This window comes from Entelurus aequoreus, linkage group LG19, assembly GCF_033978785.1.
Source record: "Entelurus aequoreus isolate RoL-2023_Sb linkage group LG19, RoL_Eaeq_v1.1, whole genome shotgun sequence".
Classification (NCBI taxonomy): Eukaryota; Metazoa; Chordata; class Actinopteri; order Syngnathiformes; family Syngnathidae; genus Entelurus; species Entelurus aequoreus.
In genome coordinates this window covers 31116337-31137841 of record NC_084749.1, presented here as the reverse complement: position 1 = coordinate 31137841, position 21505 = coordinate 31116337, and the positions used below count along the sequence as shown (strand labels likewise).

Genomic DNA, 21505 nt, shown 5'->3' with positions numbered 1-21505 from the left:
AACCCTAACCCTCTAACCCTGACCCATACTTGCCAACGGTCCCGATTTTCAGTGCCCCTCCTGTAAATCTCCCGGGGCAACCATTCTCCCGAAATTCTCCCGATTTCCACCCGGACAACAATATTGGGGGCTTTAAAGGCACTGCCTTTAGCGTCCTCTACAACCTGTCTTCACGTCCACTGTTCCTTCAAACAAACAGCGTGCCCTCCTAGTCACACAATATTTGCGGCTTTTACACACACTTAAGTGAATCCAACGCATACTTGGTCAACAGCCATACAGGTCACACTGAGGGTGACCGTATAAACAACTTTAACACTGTTACAAATATGCGCCACACTGTGAACCCACACCAAACAAGAATGACAAACACATTTCGGGAGAACATCCGCACCGTAACACGACATAAACACAACAGAACAAATATCCAGAACCCCTTGCAGCACTAACTCCTCCGGGACGCTACAATATACACCCCCCGCTACCACCAAAATTCGCCCCCCAACCCTCCCTCCCCCATCTTCTGAATTCGGAGGTCTCAAGGTTGGCAAGTATGCCCTAACCCTAACCAAATAACTCCAAATTAAGTCTTTATTACTTAGAATATGTTCCCCTAGTGTCCAAATAACTCTAAATTCAATCTTTGTTACTTAGAATATGTTCCCCATACTAAAGTGTTACCAAAAACATATAACTTTGTCTTGAATTTGAAAAAAAAAACATTTTATTTTTCACTAAAGAAGGGTTCGTTGAATGCGCATATGAAACTGGTGGGGTTCGGTACCTCCAACAAGGTTAAGAACCAATGCAATATGTGCTTCAGCATCCGCTGACCCCTCTGTCAGTTTACGTGGCCTACCCCTTGGTGGCTGACTTGCTGTTGTTCCCAAACTCTTCACTTTTCTTATAATAAAATTGACTTTGGAATATTTAGGAGCGAGGAAATTTCACGACTGGATTTGTTGCACAGGTGGCATCTTATGACAGTTCCACGCTGGAAATCACTGAGAGCGGCCCATTCTTTCACAAATATTTGTAGAAACAGTCTCCATGCCACCTGATTCTCATCATTTAGATGGGTGACCAAATACTTTTGGCAATATAGTGTACCTTTAGTCTACAAGAAAACATGTACTATTAGTGCGGGTCTTTACCTCCCACTGAACAATAAATAGCAGCATTGATGGAGTTAAACACCATTTAAAGCTTTTCAACACTCAGTGTGTCCGCAGGAACTGATTTCCCTTAAAGTCTTTCCCGATGACGCAGTTCACAACCCAAGAGATGTAATGCAGAGCTGTGTGTGAGCTTGCTAATCTGCCAGCTTCCTGGTGTGAGGAGCAGTTCTGAACTGGGGCAGATAGAGTGGTGGGAAGCCGCAGGATGATGCGGGGGTAAGTTCGGTGGACTCTCCGTTGGACATGGCGTGTTTCAGCAGCTCTTCTTTCTGCTCGGCCTCATCCTCAGCCGGATAGTCTGTCCCCAAGTAAAACAAGTCCTTTCCTTCGGTCACGTCGTCTTCTCGATCCGACGTTTCAGAAAGTTCCTCCACAGAGTTGTAGGAGCAGGATCGCAGCGGGTCGTCCGACTCGCCGCCGTGACAGCTCTCCAGCTCCCACAGGCCGCCGGGGAACGAGCCGGAAATGTCTGAGTTGTTGGCGGAGAAGTTGCCCTCGTCGCTGGAGCTGCTGCCGCTGCCGTCCTGGTCGTGGATGGACCGTCGCTGCTGCTTGGGGTCGGTGAGCAGCACCGTGGAGTATGTTACCGAAGACTGGGCTGAACCCCGAGAGGGATCGGCGAGCTGCAACTCGTCCATCCTCGGGCCGGGAGGGTTTAAAAGACTCGGCGCTGTGGGGGGAACGTCACCCGCCGACCCGCTCGCGTTGCTCTCCAGAAAAGAAGGAAGGGAGACGAGGTCTGAAGTCGGGGACATCAGCGGGTTGCGGACCAAGGCTGTGCTGAGAGCTGAGAGGTCGTTCTTGTCCACGATGACCACCGTGGAAATGTTCTCTGAGGGCAGCAGCAGCGGCCAGGCTGGCAGCGCATCTGAGATCTGGAACAGCTGCTCGAAGGTGTCAGCCTGGAGATATTATGTACAATTTATGTCACTAAAAACCTGCAAAAACATGCTTGTCAAAAAGTGAGGTGTGGCAGTAAATTCTTGGACCCTATGCACAAAACCCCTGAAGGGCCCAACATTCCACCCTAAACCCAACATTCCCCTATACACCCACTGGGTATGTTTACATGCACTAAAAACTATTTGTTGCATGGATTTGGTTGAAAGCAGTTTTTTTTAAAACACATGTAAACACTTTAAGTACGTTTGACATTTTTTAAAGATGCGATTAACATATTTAGAGCATATCGAAATAAACCCCCGTTAATCATTTGGTTTAGTATAAAAAAAATAATAAGAATGTCCTCTGCACAGAGTGCTGGCTCCTAGGAGGATATGTTGAAGTTTGCGTAATATTACACAAGTTTGCAAATTTAGTTTTGTACCTTCTTGAAGTTGAGGCCTTTTGCCCAGGAACATTCCTTTGGGTTGGGCACATCCTTCCAAACAAACCTTTTCATCCTGGAAACAAAATGCAGCTGTTATTAGGGACACATTTTTCTATCACACCCTCTCCATTAGCTGATAAGATAAGTCAAATTATTTAATTGTTGACTAATTCTAATTATAATGATGTCCTCACTGTTACATTACTTCACATTATTAAGTTTCAAAAGCTATATATTTTAATAAGAGTTTAATTCATTATCTCAAAGTCAATAAGTGTCTCTTACTGGTTTTGGGAGAGAACCAGGGTGAAGAAGAGGAGGATGCAGAGAAGGGCGATAATCAGCAGTGTCATGTAAGTTGCAGGGTCTCCTCTAGTGGCTGCATTCGGGGGAAAACACACAAATATTTCAAAAGTGCTTGGTGCATTCTTGCCTGGGACAGCCCAGAGATGCAAGCATGCATACATACCTATTGTGAAGGCAGGCTCGCACTCTCCTCCCGCAAACACAGGATATAAGTAGAAGCCATACTCCACCGTGGAATGAAAATCACCTGAAAACACAGATCAAGTTTAGAGCATGTCACGCTTGACATTTTTGGTCCGGTTAAACAAACAAGTGCGTTTGCTCTGCTAAGTATGAACACAATCATCTGAACTCTGGTGTGCACCAAAATAGAGGACCAAGACCACTTGAGAGATAGGTCTGCTTGTAGTTGAATTCTGGTGCGGTTTGTTCCATTTGAGCTCAAATGTGAATGCTATGCCGACTAAAGACACAGACCAGAGTTAGAATCAGAGCAAAAATCATCAAGACTACAGATGAGAAAATGCATCAGAAGTGCTGTCTCTTTGCTCCGCACACGTTTTTGTGAGATCACAGCGGGTAAAAATAGCAGAATATAAAAATGCACTCATGTAGCCGGTTCCCACGACCGTACTGTTGTTTTTATTAGAAAATATTTCTTTATTTATTATAGATAAATATGTTTTAGTTTGTTGCAATGTAAATATGTGGTGTGCCATGTTGTATGCATGTTCAAAATAAACTAATAACCATAACATTTTTATTAATGACTTCATTAATTGAAAGTGTGAGAGGGGTATATTTTTTGAAGCTGAATTTGCTATTACGGCTCACGTTTCTTTCTTTTCTTTCCTCTTTTCATTTGTCAAGTATGTTTAAAAAGATACAAGGGATGTGAACCTTACAACAACTCACGATTGAGGACTCACAGTAAAGATTATATTTAGAATCGCTTCTTGATTCAACACGATTCTCAATTCAAACTGTATATTTGTATTTAAACTTTACAATTTTTGTGGATAATCGTAATTTTATTTTATTTATAGTGATTATTTTGTTGTGCATGTGTAGTGCCTATTTAGTTTTTACAATTTTATAGATTGGTTTGTTTAGATGTGTTTTACATATAGAATGGTCTGTGATAATTGTCATTTTTATTCTATTCAGGGCAGCAGACCAAGCACCGAAAGGGCCCTATTGAAATTGCTGTGTTTATTTTTTTTGTTTTTGTTTTTTTGAGGCCCTTAGCATGCATGAAAACTCCCCAAATTTTGCAGCGCCGTCCAGTAGGGGTCTAATCGGACATTTTAGAGGACCCAAACCCAAACTTAAAAAATTGCCTCAATAGCATTAAGTTGGAAAAATTTAGCCCCTCGACCCAGATTCGCGTATCGTCACAAATATTGCTGGAGACGTCCCTCATGACGCGTAAAAGTCTCAAAAACCCATAAAAACAAACAGAAGGTCATTCATTTTGGTTTCCGTGTGCTATTTTTAGGCTAAAAACGGGTCGTTCTTTAACAAACCCCTCTTACTTTTTTTTTGTTTTTAGCTTTCTGTTTTCAATCTGTGCAGCACTTTGGGGCAGTTGTGGCTGTTTCAAAAATTGTGCTATATAAATGAAAAAATCTTGACCTAATCTTAAACCTAAAAAACTTCTTCTTAAAGGGGAACTGCACTTTGTTGTGAAATTTTGCCTATCGTTCACAATCATTGTGAAATAAATGACAGATGGATTTTTTTTTTTTTTTTTAATGCAATCTATCTTGTAAATGAAAGTAAATAAAAGTCAGCTTACAGCGGAGCCAATGGGAGGTCCTCTATTTCTGAATGTGTCTTTCATTGTAGTATTTTGAAATACAGTAATTATCCATTAATACAGAGGAGTCATACTTTAAATGTAGACATATTTGAGTATTGTAGATTCAAATGTCCTGGTTTTTGGTAATCAAATATTTTCACTCTAATTTAGTGTGAAAACTATCCAAAGTAGTACCAATGTGACCTTAGTTTGGCCCTTCAACATGTATGCTGAGAATATAAAGCAATAAGTTAGATGAGAAAAGGAGCATATTACCTTTGAGGTAGGCAGGACGTTCAGTAAAAGGCACCCTGGTCCATGTGTGTCCACTGTGGACTTTGTTAGGGTCAGAGTCCTCTTTCCCCTGTGTTGCCCACTGGACTACCATGAAGAGTGGAGCAACGCTGTGGTCCAGAAGGCTCCAATGCAGAGACACATAGGAGCTGTTGACAAACAGCACGTGGAAAGAACGCATGCAGCGGCCTGAGGTGAACACAGAGCAGAGCAGAGCGTCCTCAGAAAAACAAAATGTAAATGTTTCTAATTTTTGATTTTTTGTGGAAAATGTACTTTGGAAATAAATTACTTGCGTGGAGACATGTTTGAAATAAATAATATCAATACAGTGACATCACACAATATGCTATGAGAAGTCCCTGCTCACTCACGTTTTGGTCTTCTCTCCAGTGTCATGTTGATGTTGTTTTTAGACCTCCCCAAACTGTTGAAAGCCTCCACCGTCACAGTTTGGACATCTTGATCCCACTCGAAGCTGTAGGAGGATGCCGGCTCAATTGTCTCGCTCTTCAGAATACCTCTTGAAGTGCGCTGCTGGACTATAAATCCATTTATGCAGTAGGAGCGGCCCATTGTTGGAAGATGCTAGAAAGTGCAAAATTAGTACATGATTGTCATGTTTTGTATACACAACTCAAGGAGCCTTATCTACTAAAGTTTTGTGTGTACTAAAACCCATGCTGACTTGATAGCACATGTAATTTGGAGGTATTGAGTAAATATGAATGTATTTTGTGCTTACTTAATGTTTGTATGTTTGTTATTACCTATATTAATGTGCAATAATTACTGCTAAATGCAAATATAACTCCATCCTGCAAAGCTGATCTACTAAATTTGTGTACAGAGGATTGCTTCTCTTAAAAGAGAACTGCACTTTTTTGGAATTTTGCCTATGGTTCACAATCATTTTGAAAGACATAACGATGGATGGATTTTTTTAATGCATTCTAAATATTAAATAAATTCAATCAAAAGTCTGTTTGCTATGGAAGCTGTTCAATTCTGCCTATAGAGCCCCTAAAAAACATCCAAACACCTGCATTAGGGTTTTATATACATGTTGTAAGTGTATATGTAATGTAGTAACGGGCACATTTACAATAACTTTTAATATTTACGTATTTTGATCCTTTTAAGCACACGCGATGCATTAGTTTAAAAAACGCATCACAAAGTTTGCTTTTTTTTTCTTCATCACTGATTTCTGCTCAGAGCAGATTTTATGAGAGCCAATAAACATTGTATAACATCACTTACTGTACAAGGTCTGCTGTCATTAAGATGCTGACTGCTAGGATGGTCATATATTCCATATAGATGGAAAACGTCTTATAATCCTCGCAAATAAACGCTTTTTGTGACGTCCTCGCCAGTTCTAGGTCCTAAATGGCTCTCAAAGTGTCCCAACTTGTCAGATTATATACTCGACCATATACTTCTCAGGTGAGAAGCATGATTTATGATCTACAATAAATTTACAGGGAGCAGGGAAGCGAGGACACAGCTGACCACTCGATGATCTAAACATAGGCACACACGCCTGTGATCACAGCACCGCTATAAATAGTTTTTGTGCGTTAGCACTTATAATAACAATATCACTAATACTTGGTTAATATTCAAGTCACGAAATGTTAATTGAGTATATTTGGCGCTTTTTGAAGTTATTTATCGGATTTTATGGGCGGAATAATGGACTTTTATTTACTTATTTTTAATATTTACAATACATTAAAAAAAAATCCAACCGTCATGTCTTTCATAATGATTGTGGATGATAAGCAAAATTCCCATAAATGTGCAGTTCCCCTTTAAGGGAGCAGAATAAGGAGGAGCGCAATAATGTCTGTCTTCATGTATATGCAGAATATATGCTTATTATAGAACACTCACAATACAGGGAGGAAGAGATGCAAGTATTATCATTCAGCATGCTCAAATTGCGGGCTGAAATTGCATATTTTTTTATTGCATCTGAAAAGTACGTGCAAACTGACACAGTTATGCAAGGTTGCGAGAAGGGAGGTGATTGCACTGCGAAGACAGACGATGGACAGAGAATTCTCTGCTCTGTGTGTCAACATACGTGGACTGTCAGAAGTAAAACATATTAGACAGTATCAGCAATATCATTTTATAATTTTATAGCTGCAGGATGACTTAAGGGGCTGATTAAAACAAATTCAACTAACTTGTTTTGGTGTCTGGCAGCATTTTTTTAATTAAGGAAATGTATTTTACTTATATATATATATATATATATATATATATATATATATATATATATATATATATATATATATATATATATATCAATATCCATCCATCCATTTTATGATTGCCATTTTATTTGGCAGAAAATGTGTTGTAGACTATAGATGTGTGCTGCTAATTCAACAAAATTGCACACAGGTTGGAGAGCACAGTAACATGAATGTGAAGGGACATTAGTGTACACGAAAAAAACCTAAAATTAATTAAGGCGGTGTACACCAGTTATCAATTGCACCAGCAGTCTCGGTACATCACTCACAACAGGCCCACTAATAGTACACACAATTTTATAGTTTGCAAACTCGCATGGTATTTGGATCTGAGTAGGTCAGGTCCTAAATGTTTATCTTGTGCTTTATACCTTAAGCAGCAGAGTAACATTTGTCCGGTTTGAGAGCGGATCATCTTGAAGAATTCTCCAAAAATCAGGCCCATGTTCAGGAGCTACGGGGGAGACACCAGAAGTCTGAGGTCAAAGTGATGACTCCTACAAAGGATGTTAATAATAACAATAATAATAATGATGTCTTACCTCTACTGTTTTGGGGTACAGAAAAGACAGAGTCGCTCCAGTCACTCCAGTAGCCGGTGCGGTTGGTGGGCATGCACCGCACCTGAACCACAGAGACACGGCACATTTCCTGAACCGAAACCTCTGCCCACGGCACCCGCACTCGATTATACACCTGCATTTAGCGAGAGTTTAGATTAAACCAAAGGAAAAGACCACAACACAAGTCGTCATCATGTGTGAATGTAGACAAAAAGTCCATTGGTAGGAGACATTTTTTCTTGTTTAGTAGCAAATAAATATCAAAACATCCAATATTTATCCATTAGATAGTGGACTATTAGTGAAAAATATGCCTTTTCATTCGATGTACGTAACTAAAAATGCATGTTTGTCTATATTTAGCTTATATTCTGTCAAGGGAGCTCTGGAACAATAATACTACAAATTAAAACGATCATCAATTTGTAAACCGACATACATTTGGGGGAAAAATACAAGGTTGAACAGCCGCTGACGAAGGCAACGCCAGAACAACTCATGAGACCTAAATTCAGCAAACATCTACGATCGACTGCATGAATATTTTGATATCATTGTCTCTAAAAAATTTTTTGCAGAGAAACATTTGTGTAATCAAACCCTTTCTGCCATTTTGAATTCTCGGAGAATAGCTTACCTTCCATTCTTGCTGAGCTGTGATGGTAGATGGTGAGCGGAGACGAAGCTGATACTGCAGCTCCTGCACAGGCAAAGATGGAGGCTCCCATGTGATCCTCAGGACCCCACTTCTCAGAGTCACAGCCTTCACATTAGTCGGTGAGTGAGGCTTGACTGCAAATCGACAATGAAGGTTCAGAATGTGTGAGTTGTAACACAAAACATCAGGGGTTCATTTAGCATAACAGGAAGAAGGATCCTACATGACAGGTGCTGCTTATTAGTATAATTTAAATATCTACATTAGTATTTAGATTTTTATTTTTCTAGGGCTGTCTTTGATGAATGATTTTCATAGTCAAATTTGAGGTTTTGCCCGAGGTCGAAGATCAGTCAAATCTATGGCATTGACTTTTGTTTTTTAAAGAGCACAACTAATAGCGATGTATCCTCACAAAGTAGAATGTGATAAACACTTGTTTGCCCAACAACTGTTTAAGTTGGCCGAATCTGCAACTTGATGCGATGACACGTGTAATAAAGGTAGCAATGCGATACGGCACCATTTGATTTTACGTCAATCAAAACGTGGAAGTACCGACGTATTTCAGTTAGTGCCTATGAACATACTTGCCAACCTTGAGACCTCCAATATTGGGAGGTGGGGGGGGCGTGGTTATTTACCGCTAGAATTCACCAACTCGAGTATTTCATATATATTTCATATATATTTCATATATATATATATATATATATATTTCATATATATATATATATATATATATATATATATATATATATATATATATATATATATATATATATATATATATATATATATATATATATATATATATATATGTATGAAATACTTGACTTTCAGTGAATTCTAGCTATATATATATATTTATTTTATTTACATAAAAGAAATACTTGAATTATCTATCCATTAGATGGCAGTATTGTCCTGTTTAACTTCTCTGTTCATGACTGAGAAATCATTTCGGCCACCGTGTTCAATGGAGAAGTCTGTTCTACATATTTACAGGCAACATACACCTTCCCCTTCGAACTGTCCTGGATGAACTGAAATTCTTGTTTCCATTCGTTTTGGAACTTGCAAGCGTATTTATATTGTGGGAAAGCGGACGTGAGAACAGGCTGTCCCCACTCAGTCTCGGGTCCGCATTGAGCTGGAGGGGGCGTGGCCTCCAGCTCCGGCTGAATACCGGGAGTTTGTCGGGAGAAAATCTCTGCAGGGAGGTTGTCGGAAGAGGCGCTGAATAACGGGATTCTCCCGCTAAAAACGGGAGGGTTGGCAAGTATGCCTATGAAAGTACCGAATTCGGTACCCATACCTAAATGTGACCCTCCCGAAGTTAATAAAAGAAACACATTAAAGAAATTCAGTCTCGACTGAAGAACAAACCAAAGCTCTAATTTGCCACTTTTTCTACCTCAAAGAATAAAACACGGGACAGATCGGATGGTTTCACTCAAAGCACACTTTAGATGGCAGGCCAAACAGGATTAACACCTCCCTTACTTATCCGACTGATTTAACGCCTCAAAAGTCTGCTAAAAATAACTCTTAAGTGTCTTGCCCGAAGTGCTATGACTGTCTTTTTTGTTTTTTTATTACAAATTATGATGCATGTATTTCCATACATTGGATCTCTGATCCCTCTACTGGTTTACAATGAAAAATTTGTGATGACAATGTTTTTTTAAAAAGATTGGAATGTTTCAAACTAGTTGCTTACCGTGATCAATAGGTGATATGTAGATGGGTTTGGACCTGATAGCACCCTGATGGGACTGCACCTCCAGCCACAGCTTGTAGCAGGTCATTCGTATAGGCTGGATGGAGCAGGCTTGTGGTTTAGATCGGACTGGCAGACATTTAGGCCCCATCTCTCCAACCCGCTCACCGTTTCTCTCTTTCTCCTCCATCATGTCACATGGAAGGTCAGCCCATCTATAGTGGAAGACGGTGGACAATTTTGGGATAGCTCTCACCCGACATCACTACTCAATTTGTGTTTTGAAACTTCATAATCTTCTTGTACATATGTTTGTGGTTGTATGCTAAACTTAAGCGTATTTGGAGAATTGTATTTTTATTTAAAAGAAATTGCTCAATGTGACAAAACCAATGCTGCAAAAAAGCAATAAAACATGTTTTAACAAGAAGGCTAACTGTCACGCTTGGCTTGTCACTGCTGTGTACAGATTTATACTTTGGGGTCAGAAAGGCCATTGAGCAACTTCCTGTCATTCTCTTGCTATGCTGGATTGGGAGTTAGTATTTCCAGGGAGTGCCTGAAAAGCTTTGTGTTATTCGATACAATGTGTTCATGAAGTTCCACAGAACTCGAGCAGTCAACAATAAAGACATGTGACGTATTCTAAAGCAAAGTTCTTCAACAGGGGTCTGTGACAGGGGGGAGTTACTGCAGAGGGTCGTAAAATATTTAGTTGATTGGACTTTTTTGTATGTATTATTTGTTTTCTATTTTTAAAATACACAAACATTAATCCAACACACTGTAGTGTTGTTTATAAATGGCATTGGCATGGACACCCTACTCGCTATACCTTGCAGTTTTAAAATAAAAACATAAAACAAACATATTAGGGTATTCATGTTAACATTTAAGATAACTACCGATTAGCACTCTAGTTTCCAGCTACCAATTACCGCTGTAGTTGCCAGCTAACGATTAGCGAGCCAGTTAGCAGCTAGTGATTAGCGTGCCATTTGTCAGTTAGCTTTTAGCGGCATTATTGCTATTATTTGAATATCTTAGTATTGTATGACCAGTCCCCACTCCATAAGTTTGGGGGTCCTTGGTCTGGCCAATGTTGAAGACCCCTGTTCTAAAGGCAATAGCCACTGAATAGAAATCTAGATCTACCTGGATTGGAATGTGGGTTTGATCCATAGTGTGTTTTTCCAGCTACAGTCCATCGCGTCAATATCACCACTGGTTTCACAGCTGATGTCAATAGAAGCTCCTGCAAAAAGACAGTGGTACATTAGGATAAGGGAAAATTGTTGGCCTCTCACATAACACTACTTCCTGCCTATGTCAGCAGCAGGAAAACGGAACAGTCTTAAAACATGAGATTAAAGTGGCACATGTAACAATTCTAGTTGGTTAACCCTATCTAATGTAGGTCACCTTCTACGTAGATCAGGCTGTAAGGGATGGTCCACTCCTTTGTAGCGGTACACTGAAGCAAGTCATACAAGCCAGAGTCTGACAGACGAACGGTGATTTGGCTGACCTAGTTAAACAACATGAAAAGGGCTAGTTTCTAAGGACAACCTTTTGGCACTGGACCAAGATTGTGCAAAGACACACGTGCTCTCATACCCATTGATTAACTGGGTGGTACTGGCTAGGAAGGAGAGGCTGTTGGAAGTTCAGCATCCACATGGCAGAGCTGGCGTTGATGCTGTGATCGTTGAACACGCAATAAATGCTTACGTTCTCTCCTGGGCGGGCCACAACTTTTTCAGGGATGTAGCTCACCGCTGAAAACAGACACACAAATATTGTTATTTTGGTGAAAAATCTAGTTTTCCTGGCGACACTAAATTGGAGATTTTTACAGCTGACTTTGACAAGGAGGAACACCCTGGCCTGGCCATCAGACAATCACATATGACAACAGTTTACATCACAGATATCAACTGCAAAGTCCAGGGGCCAAATCTGGCTCACTCCAATATTTTTTATGACCCGAAAAAGCCTGGAAATAATATGCGTTAATAAAGTACTTGATGTATTATGACTAAATGTATTTGTTCTTTCGCATTTGACAGAAAAAGTCCCCCAAAAGTAATTTGCGTGTATTTCAAGTTTTAATATTATCCAATAATGCAACATATATTACATTATCATACATTCCAAACAGTTAAAATAAAAATGAATTCTTAAGTATCTGCTTGATTTATGATTTCAGAGCAAGTTATCTATCAAATTGGCTGCACAATTAATTAACATTGAATCTGCATTAAGATTTTAATTAGTGCAATAACGTAACCGCAATAGGCTGAAGTTTTTTTTTCCTCCATCGTCACCAGCATTTGAGAGCCAGACATGTTTCCCAATCAAAATTGTTGAGCCTCCCATTGTAACATCTCTTGTTTCAAACACGGAGAAAGAGGTCTAACTCTTGGCATCGCTCTCAGCACGTTTATCCAACAGTGGAATTGACTGAATGCAGTGAACCCTCTTTTCAGTCATCCACAATCTGTATTGGTGGGTGGAGAGCAAGGCCTCCAGCTTTACACACACAGAAAGCAAGTACAGAGAGCCTTGCAACTCGCTAGTGAAAAGTTCCGCAGAGTAACAAAAATTTGGAGGAAAAAATTATAATTACAAAGCCAAATGTCGCATTGTGGTAATAGCTCAACTTCAAATCAAATAGGCAATATGAGCCCATCAACACGGACAAATGAGCAAGAATGTTGTCATGACAACAAAAAAAGGCAACCGGATCTTGTTTTTACAACTAGGAAAATAATGCACTTTAAGATGTTCAATGTTTATTTAAGTACAATTTTTGCTTACATAAATAAGTCCATTCTATTTTTTTTAAGGATAACAATTTTATTTACCTTCCAATCACAGTAAAATGGTAATCAGTTATATAGTAATGAGAAATAAAAGTTAAAATAATTTTAAATAGTTACTAGCATTATTAATATATGTTATGATTACATTACATTAAACAACATTGTACTGTTTTTTTCCATTATTTCTTCAGTTTAAGAGCATGATGGAGACCCAAGCTCTGAGTCTATTTGCATAAAATCAATTATTTTTGAAAGTAAATAATTTCTTATTGTTCTAATGTGTGGCACCTTGAGACAATAATGTGTTAATTGACAGTCCTAAAGCAACATATTTTTCTTGTTATGTTCGCAGTTTTATGCATGTATATGAAAAAATAATAATAATCCCAAATTGAATCTCAATCGCAATTTTGGAAAGAAAAACTACAATTATTTTTTTCCTCAATCTTGTGCAGCCCTAAATTGTACACTGTAAAAATATTGGCAGCTCAGTTGCCAGAATTTTTAAGGTAAAACTGTGGTAATGTTCTTTCGTTTACAGTACTACACCGTAAAAACAACAATCGTAGGATCTATAGTAAGAAACTGGTAGCTCATTTGCCAGAATTGTAATGTAAAAAAACAGTTGTATTGCTTTTCTATTTACAGTAAGATGCTGTAAAAACCACCGTAAATTTTCCGGTAAAATTCTGGCTACTAAGCTGCCAATTTATTTCCGAAAAATCTAAAGATTTTTTATTTTTAAATGCATAGGCAATTGTCTAATAATATCATGAGGCAAATCTTTACATTTATATTCATATATCAGTCACTGTTATAAGTGGCACTCTTAAGGCAGCCATAACTATGACGTGGCCCTCAATGAAAACGAGTTTCACACCCCTGGTTTACATGGACACCTATGGGTAATTTAGAGCATTCAAATACCCTAACATGCATGTTTTGGGCTGTAAAAGTACATAGAGTAAACACCCGCAAGCACAGAGAGAACATGCACATTTATTTAACACATATAGGTCCAAGCAGTACCACCTTACTGTGCGGCGGCTGTACTAACCACGTGTTACACCAAGCAGCCCTGATTGCAAAGTGTTTGTGCCAATTAATTTGGTGTGGAACAGAGAGTGCTCTCCAAAAATAACAAACACAGGTCTAGAAAAAAATTGTTAAATGACACATTTCTGAGTCACTATGTAGTTGTAAATGTCGTAAACTGGGAGGAAAAGGCAGTAAAAACTGTGACTAGTATGCAAAACAATAGTTAGCTTATATTTACCATTTTCTATATTTTGACTGAAACAGTGCGGCTAAAAGCCAATGAACATGCCGTAAATATGTTCATAATTGCAGCAGCTGAACTGACAGCTACATTTTAGTCTGATGGTGTTTCGAAGGGTCAGGTATTTATTTTCTACACTACTTTTCTGTTTATGTCAAATTGTAGCTTCATGTTCTCTATGACTCAGACTGTTGTTGACGTTGTTTATAATAGGAGGGGAGCTTCATTAAAGGCTAATGCTAATGAGCTACAGTTTTAATGTTTGGACACTGACATTAATATACCTGGAGAATAATTGAGGTCATTGGATTAATATAACGTCAGGAATTAAATCCCCTATTCCAGGGATGCATCTTTGTATAGGCATAGGAGGTACAAAAGAAAAAGGCAAATATGACAAGTCTGAAACTGACTGACTGAAAACTTGTGTTTGAGGTTTTTGCTTTCCTCAATGCCAAGTGCTTTGTTAATGAGAGGTTCACTTGATTTTTAATAAATGTATGAGGAGTGTGGTTCTAGACCTGTCCTTTAGATAGTCTGTTGTGAATTGGTGCTATATAAATAAAATTGACAAGATTTAACTTGATTTTTAATTATGGTACATTTCCACTCATAACTGTAATATGATAATTTCGATAAAACCTTGGTTATTTACGGATCAATGTCTGAATATAATGAGTCTTAACATGTTGTTATTACTTTTGTCTTATTATTGGTATGACTTACTTTTTAAAATCACCTATACAGCTTTTAAGTTTTATTTACTACATTTTTATGGTCAAATTTACTTGAAATTCATACAATTCAGTTGTTAGTGGTATAACTAATATACCTCATTAATTAAAAAATACATACAATTTTCGCAAGGCGAGGGCCACTAAAACTAGCACCGAGCCGAAAATGGCCCCCAGCATCCACTTTGGAAACCCCTGGTTTAAAAGATTTGCAAAGTAGTAATTAAACACATAGATCTTTAATCTACACATGCAGTAGGTTATCTAATTAAAGCACTGAATGAAGAAATACAACCTGTTAATCAACCTAACACATGCTAATAATATATGGTACATATATCTGCAACAGCCTTGATGTCTGAGGAAAGAAAATAATGATCAAAAACCAGGAAGTGTTCCTTACTGTCAAGGTAGATGTTGTAAGGTTCACTCCAGTTGCTCCACAGGGGAGGGTCATGCAGGGCCGAGCAGTGAATTTGCATAATGTAGTTGACTTTGGGCTTCAGATCCAGAATCAGCTTGCGATCCTGGCCTGTAGAAACCACCTGCAGGCAGGACAGACGGGTCGATAAATAGCCACATTGTATTAGATGTAAAAAATACATTTCCATATATGCATTTATATGCCCATTTTTTATGAGTGAATGTACTTTCAAAGATTAAAAAATGTAGATGGAGAAAACTAAAAAAAAACATGCTACTGATTGGCTCTCAGGCCTCCCTCCTGCATGTTTGCACAACAGTAGGTGTGCAATGCTGAATGCTAAACACACATACTGAGGCTGCTTAAGCCAAGACTGCCTGTCAGCCAGTAAGACTGTATAAATAAACAGCAATGAAAGGCAAACACTGAACGGGGACGACCTGTTGACCTGTTGCATTAATAACATGTGCGATCTTGTGCGTCACTTCATCCTTAGTTCATTTGCATCTAAAGGAAGTTATGTTTGTTTAATAAAGGTGTAAACAAACTTTTCCGACTGAAGCCTGACTACAGAAAAATTGTAGGGTGTGGGTAGGCCGCATGGATATTCTTTAAAACATATATTGTATATTCGGGACTATAAGACGCTAATTTTTTTCCAATGCTTCAAACCCTGCGGCTTGTCAAGTGGTGCGGCTAATTTATGGATTTTTCCTTGCTAGCTGCCATGTTTTGTATTCAGGAAAAGGGTTTTCATATTACACTGCCAGAGACACACTGAAAACATGTGTTATTGCCTGTGCTACAGTATGGCGCCATCTTTTGGGCGAGTTCGCTCAATGCAGGTTCTGCAGGCTGAAAATGTACTTCCTGTTTCATGCTTTAAACCGAAAGTAAAACCATGCATTGTGTTTCTGCTCGAAAGGATTCTTCATTCACCACGCCAAGTAATGCTTGTACATTTTACAATATAACTAGTATAATTCACAATTACTAAATCGTCACTTGTGTGATGTCTGTAGGAGTGTTTTCATGCATATTAGTATGTGCTATCGTAATGTATTCAAGCAAACGCCATTAGCATTAGCGAATATGCTAACACGTTTAGACGTGGCTGTGTCAGTATTATTAACTTACAATGGTATTCTTTTTATATGGTTTCAGTATCGTAAATTCACCAAAACGTCACTGTAGAGTTGAGTCTGTCTAGCTGATTAAAAAGTTAGCTTCCGCGGCTAGTGGGTCCATGACGATGACTTCCGTTTTGTTTGATCAGCTGTTTTACTGCCGTGTGACTGGCACCGTTTGTAAATAAACATTTAAAAAATATTTTGTACTGGTATATATATATCTGCGTCCAGTGCAGCTAATATATGTAAAAAATATTTTTTGTCTTCTAATATTTGGTGGGTACGGCTGAAATACCGGTGCGCTCTATAGCCCGGAAAATATGGTACATATCTGTAAAACTATAATAGCCAACATCTCAGCTACATGCCATTGGTCACAACGTAAATAGTATTAAAGTGGTAGCTCAAATTAAAATTGTCCTAACTTTTGTTTTGAGATAAAAGCTATCACTCTGCAGAAATTTGAGTTAGAAGTATTTCTACCATTAGTTGGCTCACCTAATTTCAAAATGAACCCTGTTAGATTCGCCCACAACATCCCGTCTTACTCGCTAGCATTAGCTTATCACTAGAGATCGACATAACTAAGATTTTCCAACCGTTGGAAGGAATAAAGTGATTGTAAAGGACAGAGCTGAGAAGAAAAGTCAGCTAATTGTCATTGAATTAAAAAAAGTAACAATCAAAAATATGACCGAGCGTGTCGCCAACTTGGCAAAGCAATTCCAGAATGAGTCTAACACCAGCCAAAAATGTTAAAACAAAATGTAAATTGCAGACATTTATCCATGAAAATATAGAGAGGCTGCTGACGATGTGTTTGACAAAAGGAGACACAGTAGAAGTCCACTCTCCAAGGTAAAAGCTGTACTTTATTATTTAATTACTTCATAAAACTACTGCCGTTGTTAGTACTACAATCTATTGAATTGTTTGTATACAATATTCCTTATCTAAAAGTTGTTTATTCTTTTTAAAAGGCATTTTACATGTTAAAATTGTTTTGGAGGGGCAAGCACTAATTACCGTAAATTGATTTCAATTAATTTTCAATTAATTTAACTGATTTAAGATACAAGCTTTATGAATTAAGAGCTCTGTCTAAGAATCAATTAAGCTGAGTTAAGGTATTACTATAATGTGATATTAGTGGGATTTGAAACATCTATCAGACACTTTTCTGCTGCTTATTTGGAGCCTATCCCAGCTAACTATGAGCAAAAAGATGACCACATGCTGGACTGGTTGCCAGTTAATCATTGGGCATAGAGAGTGCAGACAAACAACTGTTCACAGAAATACTGCGTGGGAACAGGACCCACGCTGCCTGCGCGAGTAGTGCGCCACTACATTATCAGTCCCTGCCACTACATTATCAGTCCCTCAACTAGTAATATAAAAAAAAGGTAAAAGAAGCTCCAGACTGTCACTCTGCTGGTTAATATGACGGATTCGAGAGCCCCCTGGGCCACTGTTCCACTGAACAATATTGGCTCACCTTGCTTTGGGAGAGTTTATTTTTCACTTCAAAATAGTATGCCTTATTAGTTAAACCATGCTGCACTAAACACATCAGTCAAGATGTGCTAAAACCAAACAACAAAGTGATGAGGGTCTTACTTTTTGGCATAAGGATTTGCAGAGCTATAATGACGTAGAAATTACTAATCTGCCCATCCAAAAAGGACATCAAGTCGACATGCATGCAACCAGAAATAGTACTGCCTAACATTTGGAAGTATTTGCTTTTGCTGGTAGGAGCTTTGTTAAACTGATTAGGTGCTATGCAGTAGAAAAGAAATGAGTACAGCTTCAGTAAAGTGACAGTATAATGTGTAACATGGTGTACTACAGCCTGGTATTCACCTGCCATGACGGATTGGTGACGTTTGAGTACCGGACCTCATATCTTAAAGGGCCAGAACTATAGTCTGTTGGTTCGTCCCACTGTAAAATCAGGTTTGGCTCGATGGTGTGGAAATGTGAGAGGTTTACAGGAGGCCTGGGTTTCACTGTCGGATCAAATATTATTATTATTTAAAAAAAAGAAAACAAAACAAAACAAGCACTTAGACATAAACATTGAAACAGATAGTTATTTCTTACCAGGTCGAGCTGGTGCATTGAGAAAAACTGGTTTAGCTTCAGAGCCAGTGATGTTGACAGTTACCATAGTAACAAAACTTGTGGTATCAAGTGGAACTGAACACATGCAGGAATCCTTTGCTTCACAGACAACAGGTGTAAAAGATTCCATGGTCCTGTTGACTAGATTATCATTTTTTTGAAACCTGGAAATTTGAGAAAATATAATTAGCTTTTTTGGTGGCTTATTTTAAAAGTGAAGTCACATAAAAACATGTTTTTTTGCGGAAAAGTCACAGGTATAAAAAAATTAATGAGGTGCTAAATACTAAAAACATCAGTTACATTCAGATGCACCTGTAATAAAATACCATTACAATATTACATGAGGCTATGTGACAACAGAACGGTCAACAGGCACAATCAAACAACTAAAATCCGTTTTAAATTGGTCTCTTAATCCCGCCCGCAGTAAATAGCCTAGAGCCTGTGCGATCTGAAGTGTCCTCAATTCTACTGCTCCATGGTAGGATACATGGCTTATATTAGCAATGCATGCACACACACACACATGGGATAATAATGAAACAACAATAGCATACTCACAAAAAGCGCTGCAGGCTAACTGCCACAGGAGCAGCGTTCAACGTGCCTGATAGTGTTCTGGGAGACCCAAGATCACAAGTCAAAGTTTCCCAGTTTTCATCAATCCTGCACCGCATGTTCAAACAAGTGCCTGTGAAGAAATATAATTCTCATAAGATTGAAACACCACCAATTAAGTGTTACATCTTGTTAACATTTCTGAGAAAGAATGTATAGCTTGAAGTTCAAAGCTGTTCAGAAAGATAGGAAATTCCAAAATTGAGTGCAATAATATTACCGTAATTTCCGGACTATAAGCCGCACCTGACTATAAGCCGCACCAGCTAAATTTAGGGGAACATACAGATTGCTCCATATATAAGCCGCACCCGACTATAAGCCGCAGGGTTTTGATGTGTAATTACCGTAGTATATAGGGGTTCCTGCTACCACGGAGGGGATTGTCGGGACAGAGATGACTGTTTGGGAACGCAAAGCGTCCCATTTATTAACAATAAATCTTTCAATCATTCAATCAAACTTTCACATCTTTGACATGGCGAACAGCATTCGTGCAGAGTACAAATAATACAACGGTGCAAAGTAATACAAAGTGCTCACCTGTACGTTATCAAAATAACCAGCCTACCGGTATATGAAAAGTCAGTCTTTAATCATTGTGTCATCGTCTTCCTCCTGCGTACTAAAACCACCGAAATCCTCTTCGTCGGTGTCGGAGAAGAACAGGCCGTAAATAAGCCGCACCCTTGTATAAGCCGCTGGGACCAGAACGAGGGGAAAAAGTAGCGGCTTATAGTCCGGAAATTACGGTACTTGTGATGTCATTGGAAAATTATTAATGGGAGAATACAGTGGAACCTAATTTGCTCTTGAACATGATTCGTAAACCGAAAATTCATATAGTAAAGCAGCGTTAAGCGTAAAGCAGCGCAATCCAAAAGTTCGTAAACCGAAAAGTTCGCAAAAAGACGGGTTCATAAATCTAGGTTCCACTGTACCAAGATAAATAGGTCGCTTTGGGGATAATTTTACAGTTATTTCAAAATGTTCATTCATTAATACATACAATGCTGCCTTTTTACTCAAAGCCAGCCTCTCATCATTCATCCATCCATCCATTTTCTACCGCTTGTCCCTTTCGGGGTCGCGGGGGGAGCTGGAGCCTATCTCAGCTGCATATTGGTCTTTTTTTTGAAGATATCATGAAGTAACATGTTGGAACAACATGAACATTTTACCAAAAAAAAATCAAGGTCAATTACTGTAAATGTGCAGAGAGAAAAGCCAAGTCCTGCAACAAAACACAAACATGGAAAATATTTAGTGTTTTAATGATTTGGCGAATAAAGTCATTTTTAAATATGTGATTTATAGAGGTGTCCCAATACAACTTTTTCATTTCTGATACGTTGCCAATATTAGAGCTTTAAGTATTGGCCGATATCATTCCGATACGATATTAGCAGGAATCATGCATACTTTTATCATTCTGTAGTGTGGAATGTTAGAAATGTTTGATCTAGTTAAATTTGTCAAAAAAACACTAACCTATTTAATATTAACCGTCTGGGATGGACTTGTGTTGTCTTTCAAATGAAATGCATCTGTATTTGTTTAGGTTTGGTGACATATACTGGTCACAATTATTGATGAAGTTAAGCTCAAGTCGCAATAAATCAAATGATGCGGACAGATTTGTTACTGGATACTTTCTAATATAGAATAGAATAGAATAGAAAGTACTTTATTGATCCCTGGGGGAAATTCAGCACCGCAGTTCGCTCACAATAGACAATAAATACTATACAGCATTATTCACATGTGAATAATATAAATATATTATACATATATTCTACATTTAAGTGCAGTCAAGAAGGAACATATGCTTCTGCATTGGAGACAAGGTAAGTAATATGCAACTATAATTATTTGATACTCTGACTGCAATATGGTTTAGTTAAGGACACTTATTATATACATCTAGCTGGTGTGCTATTGTGTGCTTAGCTGTTGTGTAGTTCCTTGTAGCCTATACCATATTTACCTTTTGTAAATTCCATCCAACCATCCATTTTCTACCATTTTACCGATTTTTAATTTGTAAATAATTTGTAAATAATTTATAAATGTATTTGTAAATTTATTTATTTATACATTTATTTGTAAATATTTGTATTTATTTGTAAATTATTTATAAATTACAAATTAAATAATTTCTAATTTAATTTGTAAATAATTTGTAAATTACCTCACTAAAATAAAAAAAAAGACCAACCTTGTATGCTTTTTGGAGGAAATT

At 38.2% G+C, this 21505-nt stretch overlaps 1 protein-coding gene across 1 annotated transcript in view; it reads right to left on the bottom strand.

Moving 5' to 3' along the window:
* Positions 1 to 519: 519 nt before the first annotated feature.
* The window catches only part of lepr (leptin receptor), a 32518-nt gene continuing 11532 nt past the window's right edge, over positions 520 to 21505 (bottom strand). The window contains exons 5-21 of the mRNA XM_062028277.1: positions 19207 to 19336; positions 18622 to 18806; positions 18382 to 18527; positions 15365 to 15506; positions 11741 to 11901; positions 11546 to 11651; positions 11279 to 11378; positions 10124 to 10338; positions 8380 to 8534; positions 7722 to 7875; positions 7551 to 7633; positions 5284 to 5497; positions 4892 to 5098; positions 2978 to 3061; positions 2794 to 2887; positions 2506 to 2581; positions 520 to 2080 (exon numbers count right to left, since the gene is read on the bottom strand). Coding sequence (XP_061884261.1) covers positions 1313 to 2080; positions 2506 to 2581; positions 2794 to 2887; positions 2978 to 3061; positions 4892 to 5098; positions 5284 to 5497; positions 7551 to 7633; positions 7722 to 7875; positions 8380 to 8534; positions 10124 to 10338; positions 11279 to 11378; positions 11546 to 11651; positions 11741 to 11901; positions 15365 to 15506; positions 18382 to 18527; positions 18622 to 18806; positions 19207 to 19336 — 3020 coding nt within the window. The 3' untranslated portion in view covers positions 520 to 1312. The remainder of the gene's footprint in view (positions 2081 to 2505; positions 2582 to 2793; positions 2888 to 2977; positions 3062 to 4891; positions 5099 to 5283; positions 5498 to 7550; positions 7634 to 7721; positions 7876 to 8379; positions 8535 to 10123; positions 10339 to 11278; positions 11379 to 11545; positions 11652 to 11740; positions 11902 to 15364; positions 15507 to 18381; positions 18528 to 18621; positions 18807 to 19206; positions 19337 to 21505) is intronic.